The sequence below is a fragment of the Oncorhynchus nerka genome, linkage group LG12, assembly GCF_034236695.1.
Source record: "Oncorhynchus nerka isolate Pitt River linkage group LG12, Oner_Uvic_2.0, whole genome shotgun sequence".
Lineage (NCBI taxonomy): Eukaryota > Metazoa > Chordata > Actinopteri > Salmoniformes > Salmonidae > Oncorhynchus > Oncorhynchus nerka.
The window spans coordinates 78,980,423-78,994,595 of record NC_088407.1 but is presented as its reverse complement, the minus strand read 5'-3'; the positions used below and the strand labels follow the sequence as shown (position 1 = coordinate 78,994,595).

Here is a 14,173-nt window from a genome sequence, read left to right as displayed (position 1 = left end):
CTGTTCAGGGATGACTCTGTGTCCTGTCTCTCCCCTCTAGGATGGAGGCTCCTTTCTGTTCAGGGATGACTCTGTGTTCTGTCTCCCCCCTCTAGGATGGAGGCTCAGACACAGAAAGAGATCACAGCTCTGAAGCTCTGCGACGGCCACCCAAACATCATCAAGACTCATGAGATTTACCATGACCAGGTAAGGATTTTTCACCTCAATATTTATTGGATTCGGCTGAAGTAAGCAAAGCAACCACATATTTTAATTTCACTTTTATTTATACAGGTTCTTCTCATTGTGCTAAAATCTATTTTTCAAGAGAGACCTGGTATCCCAAGCATTGCCAGTAAAAGCCCATCTTCAGAAATAGTCGCTATCTGACGGAGCCAGTGATGGAGACCAGACTAACGTCAGACAGGCAGCCTAATTAAGTCACTGATAGAACAGAGCAGAAGAATGTGGAAACTAGATTCCTCTTGGACATTCTCCCTCTGTTTTCTCCTCCTGGGACATTCTCCCTCTGTTTTCTCCTCCTGGGACATTCTCCCTCTGTTTTCTCCTCCTGGGACATTCTCCCCCTGTTTTCTCCTCCTGGGACATTCTCCCTCTGTTTTCTCCTCCTGGGACATTCTCCCTCTGTTTTCTCCTCCTGGGACATTCTCCCTCTGTTTTCTCATCCTGGGACATTCTCCCTCTGTTTTCTCCTCCTGGGACATTCTCCCCCTGTTTTCTCCTCCTGGGACATTCTCCCTCTGTTTTCTCCTCCTGGGACATTCTCCCTCTGTTTTCTCCTCTTGGGACATTCTCCCTCTGTTTTCTCCTCCTGGGACATTCTCCCTCTGTTTTCTCCTCCTGGGACATTCTCCCTCTGTTTTCTCCTCCTGGGACATTCTCCCTCTGTTTTCTCCTCCTGGGACATTCTCCCTCTGTTTTCTCCTCCTGGGACATTCTCCCTCTGTTTTCTCCTCCTGGGACATTCTCCCTCTGTTCTCTCCTTCCGGGACATTCTCCCTCTGTTTTCTCCTCCTGGGACATTCTCCCTCTGTTTTCTCCTCCTGGGACATTCTCCCTCTGTTTTCTCCTCCTGGGACATTCTCCCTCTGTTCTCTCCTTCCGGAACATTCTCCCTCTGTTCTCTCCTTCCGGGACATTCTCCCTCTGTTCTCTCCTTCAAATTGTCCTATAATAAAGACGATACTATCCCCCTCATAGTTCAGGTTGTATTTGTCTCAGTACAGTACAGCTCCTGAACCATATATAGGTACATCCACTATAGGTATAGATTCATCAAACCCACATGGAACATATTTCTGTATGTGGGCCTTGAGTTTAGTGAACAAAAAAAACTACTTGCTCCAAATTGGGTCAAACAAGTGTGTGTGTTCATGTCTCTGTGTGTGTGGTTGATATTTCTGGGGTTCATTAGCTGGGGCACTTCAGGCCTAGGAGCACCACTAGCACTGATGAGCTCTGCTGGATTGTTACTGTACTGGTACCTCAGAGAGGTTGCGACTCAAATGGCACCCTATTCCCTTTATAGTGCACTACTTTAGACCAGAGCCCTATGGGTAGTGCACTACTTTAGACCAGAGCCCTATGGGCCCTGTGCAAAAGAAGTACACTATAAAAGGGAATCGGGTGCCATTTGGGATGCAGGCAGAGTGAGGGCTTTGACCTAGATCAAAGCAAAGCCCCCTCGCTGCGCCTTTCAACCCCCACCCCTCTCCCAATCTGCCTCCCGATTTTCCACCCTGCACTTCACCCACCCACCCGCCTGCTCCCCCCCCTCCGCTCCCCCCCTCTGCTCCCCACCCGCCTGCCCGCTCCCCACCCCTCTGTTCCTCATCTCTCAGACACTGCAAGAGCTGGATTGTTGTTAGGAATATGTAAATGTGGATTCAGGGTTTCTACTGTTATAATTTCCCAAACTATTTCAGCTATTGTATAACTACATCCTTGGCTCAGAGCACTCCGAGCAGGACGGATCATATTAACTCAGTAAAGCATATGATTTCATTACAAATCTAATATAATTACAAAATGATTACATATAATTACAAAATCTATAGGAATATTTCCATGCATATATGAACTATTAATACATAGTAAACATGACTCATTATATTGTACTGTACACTGTAATGCTTCTCTCTGGAGACACTAGGAGTAACTCTGTCCATCTTTCTGTCTCTCTCTAGCTGCATACGTACCTGGTGTTGGAGCTGCTGCGTGGTGGAGAGCTGCTGGAGAGGATCCGGAGGAAGCAGCACTTCAGTGAGACTGAGGCCAGCCGCATCATGAGGAGACTGGTGTCAGCCGTCAGCCACATGCACGATGTAGGAGTGGTACACAGAGACCTCAAACCAGAGGTACTATTGAAGCTGTGTGTGTGTGTGTGTGTGTGTGTGTGTGTGTGTGTGTGTGTGTGTGTGATCAATACATAAAATTACAGTACCAAATACTTGGGCAAGTGGATCTGAAACTGACATCTCAGAAGTGTTGCTTCTCATCCTTCCCCGTCACGAGGCTAGAAAATGCCACCTATGTGCCATTACTAAATGGCAGTGATACATTTAGACAGAGTAGAAATAACACAAACGTGTTTCTCTCTTGCAACCCATTTTTCAGAACCTGCTGTTCACAGATGAGAGTGAGAACGCTGAGATAAAGATCATAGACTTTGGGTTCGCCCGGCTGAAGCCTCCAGACAACCAGCTGCTGAAGACACCGTGTTTCACCCTGGCCTACGCCGCGCCGGAGATCCTCAAATACGACGGCTACGACGAGTCATGTGACCTCTGGAGCCTGGGGGTCATCCTGGTGAGTGGAGGTCCGAGGGGGTACAGAGGAGTGAATACATACAGTGGGGAGAACAAGTATTTGATACACTGCTGATTTTGCAGGTTTTCCAAAAAGCATGTAGAGGTCTGTCATTTTTATCATAGGTACACTTCAACTGTGAGGGACACATTCTAAAACAAAAATCCAGAAAATCACATTGTATGATTTTTAAGTAATTAATTTGCATTTTATTGGATGACATAAGTATTTGATACATCAGAAAAGCAGAACTTAATATTTGGTACAGAAACCTTTGTTTGCAATTACAGAGATCATACGTTTCCTGTAGTTCTTGACCAGGTTTGCACACACTGCAGCAGGGATTTTGGCCCACTCCTCCATACAGACCTTCTCCAGATCCTTCAGGTTTCGGGGCTGTCGCTGGGCAATACGGACTTTCAGCTCCCTCCAAAGATTTTCTATTGGGTTCAGGTCTGGAGACTGGCTAGGCCACTCCATGACCTTGAGATGCTTCTTACGGAGCCACTCCTTAGTTGCACTGGCTGTGTGTTTCAGGTCGTTGTCATGCTGGAAGACCCAGCCACGACCCATCTTCAATGCTTTTACTGAGGGAAGGAGGCTATTGGCCAAGATCTCGAGATACATGGCCCCATCCATCCTCCCCTCAATACGGCGCAGTCTCCTGGCCCCTTTGCAGAAAAACATCTCCAAAGAATGATGTTTCCACCCCCATGCTTCACAGTTGGGATGGTATTCCTTGGGGTTCTATTCATCCTTCTTCTTCCTCCAAACACGGCGAGTGGAGTTTAGACCAAAAAGCTCTATTTTTGTCTCATCAGACCAAATATCCTTCTCCCATTCCTCCTCTGGATCATCCAGATGGTCATTGGCAAACTTCAGACGGGCCTGGACATGCGCTGGCTTGAGCAGGGGGGCCTTGCGTGCGCTGCAGGATTTTAATCCATGACGGCGTAGTGTGTTACTAATAGTTTTCTGTGAGACTGTGGTCCCAGCTCTCTTCAGGTTATTGACCAGGTCCTGCCGTGTAGTTCTGGGCTGATCTCTTACCTTCCTCATGATCATTGATGCCCCACGAGGTGAGATCTTGCATGGAGCCCCAGACCGAGGGTGATTGACCGCCATCTTGAACTTCTTCCATTTTCTAATAATTGCACCAACAGTTGTTCCCTTCTCACCAAGCTGCTTGCCTATTGTCCTGTAGCCCACCCCAGCCTTGTGCAGGTCTACAATTGAACAATGATGTCCTTACACGGCTCTCTGGTCTTGGCCATTGTGGAGAGGTTGGAGTCTGTTTGATTGAGTGTGTGGACAGGTGTCTTTTATACAGGTAACGAGTTCAAACAGGTGCAGTTAATACAGGTAATGAGTGGAGAACAGGAGGGCTTCTTAAAGAAAAACTAACAGGTCTGTGAGAGCCGGTATTCTTACTGGTTGGTAGGTGATCAAATACTTATGTCATGCAATGAAATGCAAATTAATTACTTAAAAATCATACAATGTGATTTTCTGGATTTTTGTTTTAGATTCCGTCTCTCACAGTTGAAGTGTACCTATGATAAAAATTACAGACCTCTACATGCTTTGTAAGTAGGAAAACCTGCAAAATTGGCAGTGTATCAAATACTTGTTCTCCCCACTGTATACCCTTCAAATGCATTGAAGGAGAAGGTCCTTCCCTCAGAACTTCTCCTCCAATGCGTTTTGAGAAGGAGGTTGGGGAACCAAGGGAACCGAGTTTCACACAAACTCAAGCTTATTTAATCTGGGCCGCAGGTGGTTTGAGTAAAATATAAATAAATACATGTTTTATTTTAAAAAATGTATTGGGGGAGAAAACTACCTCAATCTATATTTCAAATACTACAACCAAATTGAAACTGTAGAAATAGTAATGGATGCGAAGTCTCTTCACTTTCCAGCTCGCTAAAAAACACCAAAATGAAAGCTAGACAGACAGAGCATCGAAAATTGTACAGAGGTCTGGGGCGGCAGGGTAGCCTAGTGGTTAGAGCGTTGGACTAGTAACCGAAAGGTTGCAAGTTCGAATCCCCGAGCTGACAAGGTACAAATCTGTCGTTCTGCCCCTGAACAGGCAGTTAACCCACTGTTCCTAGGCCGTCATTGAAAATAAGAATTTGTTCTTAACTGACTTGCCTAGTAAAAATAAGGTAATTAAAAAAAAAAAAGTTTAAAAAATGTTGCACATTTTGATAGCATGAAAATCGAACACATTTTCAGTGCGGCTGCTGGAGCTAGGTGAAGACTGAATGCAGCCTGTGGTCAAAATGAGCTCGACACTCCTGCTTTATACCTATTAGCTGCACTTCTCGTAGATCTGGCATTTCATTGACGCGTCGATACAGCTACAGAAATTCCAGCTTGATTCAGCAGTTGTGAGTCAACATTCTGTGTGACCAGGCCATTCACATGTGGAGCTGTTCTGGTGTTCTCTGCATGCTGTGGTATTGTGTTATGTGGTTAGGGCCTGTCTGATATCCATCTCTCTTATTCAGTACAGTTGCCTTGCTCTTATCCTGTGGTGCTCTGCTCTACTCTGTTCTGTTCTGCTGTGCTCTGTCCTGCTGTGCTCTGTTCTGCTCTATTCTGTTCTGCTGTGCTCTGTTCTGCTCTATTCTGTTCTGCTGTGCTCTGTTCTGCTGTGCTCTGTTCTGCTCTACTCTGTTCTGCTCTGTTCTGCTGTGATCTGTTCTGCTGTGCTCTGCTGTGCTCTGTTCTGCTCTGTTCTGCTGTGCTCTGTTCTGCTGTGCTCTGTTCTGCTGTGCTCTGTTCTGCTGTGCTCTGCTCTACTATGTTCTGCTGTGCTCTGTTCTGCTCTACTCTGTTCTGCTGTGCTCTGTTCTGCTCTACTCTGTTCTGCTGTGCTCTGTTCTGCTCTGTACTGAAACCCTTTAATATTCATCAGTAAATGAAGCACTACGAGCAGCACTCTGCACTCCAGCTGCAGGCCTACTCAGAGTGGAGTGGGTTAATGGCCTAGGCTACAGTCTGCCTTTTGGGAAGCTTTTCAATGCTCATTTCAATTGTCGATTTTTATCATAACCCAAAACATGAGATTTTCTAAATGTAAACAATGTGTAGCGTCTAAAGATGGATAAATAATCTCTGGGATGTCATGGACTGTCCATCGTTACATTTAAAGTGTTGTCTATGAATTTGAGACGGGTTTCATTTCTCTAGCCTCATCCCTCAGCAGATGTTGTTGTTTTTATTAATCAGACTGAGCTTGAGGAAGAGAGGGGGAGGGAGGAAGAGCGATTTCTCCGCTTGGCCTCTCGAGTGTGCAGCCTCTCTCTCTTTTCTCTTCTCTATTTGCGTCGCCCCCTGGGGGTACAGTATAGTAGTGTGCTGGCTGGGCTGAATGTGTGTACAGAGCCGTGATGTGATGCTTCCTGACAGGCCAGGCTCTGTACGGCAGAGTACCCTGGAAGCATAGTGAGCCGAGGAGCGGACACGCACACATGTCACAGAGCCACAGAGACAAACAGGCAATGGAAAAATGTTGTTTGCTTAATGAGGAATTAGAAACCAGGCCAACCTCAATCAGGCTTAGATCAGGTGAGAGTACACCTGGTACATTATTTACTAAGCTAACGGTTTAAAGATGTGTACACATGCATGGAGAAAATGCATACCATAGTATACACAATATCGACATATAGGCTACATGTAGGATTACGGAACATAATATTTATTGTTATATTGGATCATATATTTATTATTATATTTCAGTACACCATGCTGTCGGGTCAGGTGCCGTTCCAGTGTCAGGGGAAGAGTCTGGCCCGCACCAGTGCTGAAGAGATCATGAAGAAGATTAAACAGGGAGACTTCTCTTTCGAGGGAGAGGCTTGGCGGAGTGTCTCACAGCAGGCCAAAGACCTCATACAAGGTGAGCCTGGGAAATGGAACATCAGGGCCAGGGTTGGGGTCAATTCGAATTGAAGTCGGTCAATTTAGGAACTAACTGAAATTCCAATTCAATAATTGAGAAATTGAAAAGGGGAAGCTATTTATTAAAGGAGAAGCTATTTATTAAAGGAGAAGCTATTTAATAAAGGAGAAGCTATTTATTAAAGGAGAAGCTATTTATTAAAGGAGAAGCTATTTATTAAAGGAGAAGCTATTTATTAAAGTGGAAGCTATTTATAAGTCTCAATGCAAAGTTACTCCTCGCTTCTCTATTTATCGAGTTATTACTTAAAAGCGATCAAAATGAAGAAGAATGATGAAGTCATGTCAGAGAATGAGGTGATTTAATATGGAGGCAAGCCAGCCTGTTCCCTATAAAGTAAACAACAGAAATAACTTCAAATGTATAACTTCAGCCTTAACCAAATCGTTTGCATGACTACTGATTTCAATTACAATTTCAGCCAACTTACAAGGAAATACTTTATGAAGTTATTTTTACAAATTAACTTTTAAGGTTTCTAGCCCTTACTAGCCTGCAAACGTTAGCCCTACTAGCCTGCTAATGTTACATTAGCACTACGTGAGACAACTAGTTGCTATCAACACCTAACTTACAGCTACATGAAAGTAAACCAAAGTTTTGGAAATGCATAACGCCATCTAACCAGTAATCAAATAATATTAGAGCAGTCTTACAGGTTGATGGCTGGGGCCCATCCGATGATAAAAGCTTGCAGGCTGGATTAGCTACCAAAGCCAGGGTGAGGCGGGCGCTTCACCGGCCGATGGTGAAGGGAAATCCCAAATAGATTGATTCCAGATGTCCGTCAGCTAGCGCGCTAGCACTAAGCCAAGGTGGAAAAAGTTACATAACTCCCGTAGCCTACTTAAACAGAGAACATGCTGAAAAGTTGACAAAACAAAAAGGACAACAAACGAGGTACTACACAATTAGAGCAGGTATGATTTTCTCTTTCGTTTTAAGCCCACGGGAAGAAATGCTGTATGGCCGCACGTGCCCCATCTGCGTCTTGTTTACGTCACACTTCCTGTGATTGGTGGATTGTAGTTCGCCACCGCCAACACTTTGTCCAGAATGTAATTACATGCTAGCATGGCTAACTGCTAACGTTAGCCAGCTGCAGCAAGCTACCGAGTTAGCATACGAACTCGGTAGCACAGATCATCCATATGACATTGAGAAGTAGCGCATTGTGGGTAGTTTCAAAGATATCCAGAAATAAGTAAATAAATATGTAATAACCCAAAAACATAACTATGTTTGTACTTCTAGGTAACCAGATTGTGACATCAAATAAGTTACTAAGTCTTTGACCACACTGTGTTGTTACATTGGTGAGTAAAAAGTCATGCTTCCTACCCTTTCAATTCGAGTTGACCCTGATCAGGGCTTTTGATATGAACTTCAGGCATGCTTTGCTACAAGGTGAAGGTTGCACCTTGCTTCAATGGTTCAACTTACTGAATAACTAAAATAATTATTCTGCATGTCCGGCCAGTTAAACGTTTGTTTTTCTTGTGTTTCACCCCTAGTTTGGTAAAAGTTTTGAATGACAGCATTAGTTTTGATTTGGTGTTTTCTGGTAGGGGTTGTGGATCTTCTAGTGTGCAGGTGATGCTGCTCAGTGTTCACCACAGGTTCTGTCTGTCATGTTCACCACAGGTTCTGTCTGTCATGTTCACCACAGGTTCTGTCTGTCATGTTCACCACAGGTTCTGTCTGTCATGTTCACCACAGGTTCTGTCTGTCATGTTCACCACAGGTTCTGTCTGTCATGTTCACCACAGGTTCTGTCTGCTCCAAGGCTCTCCAACCCTGTTCCTGGAGAGCTACTGTCCTGTAGGTTTTCATTCTAACCCTGATCTAGCACACCTGATTGTTATAATTAACTGGTTGATAAGCCGAATCAGGTTAGTTAGAACTGGGATTGAGGTGACTAATTGTGTTTCTAATCTACGACGTTTGTGTGGTACCTATAGAGCTCCTGACTGTGGACCCTGACAAGCGGATCAAGATGTGTGGTCTGAGGTACAACACCTGGCTCCAAGACGACAGCCAGCTCTCCTCCAACCCTCTGATGACACCTGACATCCTGGGTTCTTCCACCACCGTGTCTGTACACACCTACGTCAAGGCTACCTTCAATGTGAGCTTTATTTATTCATTCAGGAGAGCTATGCATGGTGAGAGGGAGGGCCAGGTTTGCATTAGAGGATGCTGCAGGAAGAGTTTGAGAATATCAAATATCCCCTATTCAGTTGTTCTCATCAGCTCTTCCAAAGGGGATGGTGTGGTTGGGTAAAGATCCAAATATGTTTTTATTTCAGTATTTTTACTCTATTTTTAGTGAATGTTTATTGTGTTGTAGGTTACTGTTATTCATGTAAATGTGTTTGTTGTGCTCTGCTTCTCTAGGCGTTCAACAAGTGTACGCGGGAGGGTTTCCGTCTGCAGACGGTGGACAAGGCCCCGCTGGCCAAGAGGAGGAAGTTGAAGAAGACCAGCACCAGCACAGAGACCAGGAGCAGCTCCGGAGAGAGCACCCGCTCCTCCTCCTCCTCCTCCCAGTCCCACCCGGACACCCGCTCCTCCTCCTCCTCCTCCCAGTCGCACCAGGACACCCGCTCATCCTTCTCCACCTCTTCCTCCTCCTCCAGCTTGTCTCACCACAACACCCACTCCTCCTTTTCCTTCTCCCAGTCTCACCAGGACACCCTCTTCTCCTCCACCCTGTCCCACCAGGACACCCTCTTCTCCTCCACCCTGTCCCACCAGGACACCCACTCCTCCACCCTGTCTCACCAGGACACCCACTCCTCCTCCACCCTGTCTCACCAGGACACCCACTCCTCCTCCACCCTGTCCCACCAGGACACCCACTCCTCCTCCACCCTGTCCCACCAGGACACCCACTCCTCCTCCACCCTGTCCCACCAGGACACCCACTCCTCCTCCACCCTGTCCCACCAGGAGAAGACTGGGGGAGACGGTATTGCCGACCCTCCACCCCAACCTTCCATCAGCTCCACCACCACCCCTGTCACCACACCCCTCTCCATGGGCTCAGACAACGACCCCGCCCCGGAACGCTCGCCGCCTCCAGCCTTCTACTTCTCAGACTGAGAGAGCGACTGAGAGAGCGACTGAGAGAGAGACTGAGAGAGAGAGACTGAGAGAGAGAGACTGAGAGAGAGAGACTGAGAGAGAGAGACTGAGAGAGAGAGACTGAGAGAGAGAGACTGAGAGAGAGAGACTGAGAGAGAGAGACTGAGAGACTGAGACTGATAGATAGAGAGAGAGAGGGAGACTGAGCGAGAGGGAGACTGAGCGAGAGGGAGACTGAGCGAGAGGGAGACTGAGCGAGAGGGAGACTGAGCGAGAGGGAGACTGAGCGAGAGGGAGACTGAGCGAGAGGGAGACTGAGCGAGAGGGAGACTGAGCGAGAGAGAAAGAGAGAGCGAGAGACTCAGATGGACAGCATGTAGATCTCTCCCTCCATGGCAGCTCCCAGTCAATCGTTCACAATCAGCCACATGCATGGACCACAAGTACCTACACGCCTCCAGGCTGAGCATGCAGCAGGAACAGGACCCACCTCTCAATCATCACTAGCAATAGACACACAGTAAATGAATGACTGCCCTACATATCCAGAGCCAGACAGCGGAGAGACCCCTCTACAACCACACCTCTGTTTCAGTCATGTCTTCCTGTTTGTCTGGAAGGTAGGTCATAGTCCTGGTTGTTTGCTTTTGTTTACACTGTGGTGTATTGCATTAGTAAAGACATTTTACTTTCAGCCACAAATCCTGCAGCTAATCACATTGGGAGGAACCTGTTGTTGGAACATACTTCTAGTGGAGCATATATTTTGCGGTATTTATACATGACAATAATGCAGACTGAAATTATTTATGATTTGTTTTTATGTTAACTTATTAATGGTTCACAACTGTTTATGATAGATACAGTTGAAGTCAGAAGTTTACGTACACTTAGGTTGGAGTCATTAAAACTAGTTTTTCAACCACTCCACAAATTTTTTGTTAACAAACTATAGTTTTGGCAAGTTGGTTAGAACATCTACTTTGTGCATGACACAAGTAATCTTTCCAACAATTGTTTACAGACAGATTATTTCACTGTATCACAATTCCAGTGGGTCAGAAGTTTACATACACTAAGTTGACTGTGCCTTTAAACAGCTTGGAAATTTCCAGAAAATGATGTCATGGCTTTAGAAGCTTCTGATAGGCTAATTGACATCATTTGAGTCGATTGGAGTTGTACCTGTGGATGTATTTCAAGGCCTACCTTCAAACTCAGTGCCTCTTTGCTTGACATCATGGGAAAATCAAAAGAAATCAGCCAGGACTTCAGAATTTTTTGGGGTAATTTCCAAACGCCTGAAGGTACCACGTTCATCTGTACAAACAATAGTACGCAAGTATAAACACCATGGGACCACGCAGCCATCATACCGCTCAGGAAGGAGACACGTTCTGTCTCCTAGAGATGGATGTACTTTGGTGCGAAAAGTGCAAATCAATCCCATCACAACAGCAAAGGACCTTGTGAAGATACTGGAGGAAACAGGTAAAAAAGTATCTATATCCACAGTAAAACGAGTCCTATATCGACATAACCTGAAAGACCGCTCAGCAAGGAAGAAGCCACTGCTCCAAAACCGCTTTTAAAAAAAAGCCAGACTACTGTTTGCAACTGCACATGGGGACAAAGATCGTAGTTTTTGGAGAAATGTCCTCTGGTCTGGTGAAACAAAAATAGAACTGTTTGGCCATAATGACCATCATTATGTTTGGAGGAAAAAGAATAGATGCCATCATGAGGTAGGAAAATTATGTGAATATATTGAAGCAACATCTCAAGACATCAGTCAGGAAGTTAAAGCTTGGTCGCAAATGGATCTTCCAAATGGACAATGACCCCAAGCATACTTCCAAAGTTGTGGCAAAATGGCTTAAGGACAACAAAGTCAAGGTATTGGAGTGGCCATCACAAAGCCGTGACCTCAATCCTATAGAAAATTTGTGGGCACAACTGAAAAAGCGTGTGCGAGCAAGGAGGCCTACAAACCTGACTCAGTTACACCAGCTCTGTCAGGAGGAATGGGCCAGAATTCACACGACTTATTGTGGGAAGCTTGTGGAAGGCTACCCGAAATGTTTGACCCAAGTTAAACAATTTAAAGGCAATGCTACGAAATACTAATTGAGTGTATGAAAACTTCTGACCCAATGGGAATGTGATGAAAGAAATAAAAGCTGAAATAAATCATTCTCTCTACTATTATTCTGACATTTCACATTCTTAAAATAAAGTCGTGATCCTAACTGACCTAAGACAGGGAATGTCTACTAGGATTAAATGTCAGGAATTGTGAAAAACTGAGTTTAAATGTATTTGGCTTAGGTGTATGTAAACTTCCGACTTCAACTGTATATATGCTCGGACCTAGAACTTTAGAACCCTTGAGCTCTAGAACCCTTGAGCTAAAGAGGCAGTTTCAAGTCATCGCAGAAGGTTTGCAATGGCAGGTTGATGTTGTTTCAGGATGATTCCTACAATAGATATTTCAAACAGCCACTTCAGTGCTTCAACCTCTCATAATGAGATCATGATGCAATTGTTTGTTGATCAGATCATGTAAGCATGTATTTATGGGGGTTTTATCCAACGAGAAAACAGGGTCTCATGCTGATCTGAACGCATGTGACCAATCAAATGATGTGTCATTGTTGTCACAATGTAAGACATCAGTATGTAAAGTATATTTCTTTGACAATGGCTCTTTTGGATGGCCTTTATGAGAAGTCAGTTTGGAGAAAGATCACTTGTTCATTTCCCTGCTGTAAAACAATATATAGGCGGATATATCGGTAGGTTTTCTCCCCCAAAAAAACCTATCGCTCCGTCTCTAGTGATGTTACTGTTTTTATGGGTGTATTGTAGCTTGTTCTGTCTCAGCTCCTGGAGGAATAGTTTTTGTTTGTCTTGGAAAGAGGCAAAGGAGTACTATACCAAAAATCTCTGCCTTTTCTCTATTAGATGGCTTGCCCTTGTGTATGCTTCAGACTAGAGACATATATACAGGTAACTGCCAAAGTAAAGGAAACGCCCAACATAAAGCATCTTAATAGGGTGTTTGAGCCAGAACAGCTTCAATGCACCTGGCATAGATTCTACAAGTGTCTGGAACTGTTGGATGTGAAGACATTCTTCCACCTAGAAATTCAATCATTTTGTGTTTTGTTGATGGTGGTGGAAAACTCTGTCTCAGGCTCCGCTCCACATTCTCCCGTAAGTGCTCAATTGAGTTAAGATCTGGTGACACACTTTAAACCTCCGATGCTCCTTTTTAGACCACTGTTTCAAAGTCACTGAGATCTCTTCTTCTAGCCATGGTAGCCAAAATAATGGTCAACTGGGCATGTTTATACATGACCCCTAAGCATCATGGGATGTTAATTGTGTAATTAACTCAGGAACCACACCTGTATGGAAGCACCTGCTTTCAATATACTTTGTATCCCTCGTTTATTCAAGTGTTTCCTTTATTTTGACAGTTGCATGTATATACAGTCTGTATGACTGTGCTTTAGACTATAGTAAACAGTTGACTGGTTATCATGTTTTGTCTGTCTGTCTGTTTGTCTGTCTCTCTGTCTGTCTGTCTCTCTGTATCTCTCTCTCTCTCTCAGGTGGTTTGACCTCTTGCCACTTACTGTCATGTTTGTTTTCACCTCTTGTGATACACACCTTGACATGTTGCTTTACAAAGAGAGCGAGAGAGACAGAGGCTTTGGTAAAGGGCTTCATATGATATATTGGTTCATGCTGAAACTATGCATATATTCTAGATCTATCCATCATGTCAAGCTGTCCAATAATATCTTATAGCTTGATATGTCAAGAGAACACCGTGGTCACACACACCAAACCCCCAAGAACATGGCTTTCCATGAAATAAAAAGGCTGAACCCTTCCCTTGAAGCTAAACGGTACAAAGCTCATCTCTGACTTCAGTCTGCATGAGTTCCCTTCCTGCCTCTCTTCTGCCTCATTAAACCTCAAGCCTTTTGTTTGGATCTATTAATAGACTACAGCACAGCCACAGACGAGAAGAAGCAGGGGATGAGAAGAGAGGATGGGGGGCGGTGTAATAGCACAGCCATGGAGGAGAATGCAGGGGAGGAGAGAAAGAGAGGGGAAGGAGAGAGGAGGAGGAAGTAGAGGGAAAGAGGATGGAGTCCTATATGGAACTGACCGCTGGGAGTCTGATCTGCTGTGTCTTTGCTCTGTTTGTTCCAGAAAGAAAAACGCTCCAAATTGACCACTTTTTGAGGAACATCTTCACACTTATTTGCATATCATTGAGAGGAA

General features: G+C 44.9%; 1 protein-coding gene across 1 annotated transcript in view; it reads left to right on the top strand.

Annotated features, from left to right (window-relative positions):
• Positions 1–13,417, top strand: part of LOC115138839 (ribosomal protein S6 kinase alpha-5-like) — a 55,765-nt gene extending 42,348 nt beyond the window's left edge. The window contains exons 12-17 of the mRNA XM_065025824.1: positions 96–189; positions 2,190–2,360; positions 2,620–2,811; positions 6,565–6,724; positions 8,749–8,915; positions 9,185–13,417. Of these exons, the coding sequence (XP_064881896.1) occupies positions 96–189; positions 2,190–2,360; positions 2,620–2,811; positions 6,565–6,724; positions 8,749–8,915; positions 9,185–9,892 (1,492 nt within the window). The 3' untranslated portion in view covers positions 9,893–13,417. The remainder of the gene's footprint in view (positions 1–95; positions 190–2,189; positions 2,361–2,619; positions 2,812–6,564; positions 6,725–8,748; positions 8,916–9,184) is intronic.
• The last annotated feature ends 756 nt before the right edge of the window (positions 13,418–14,173 follow it).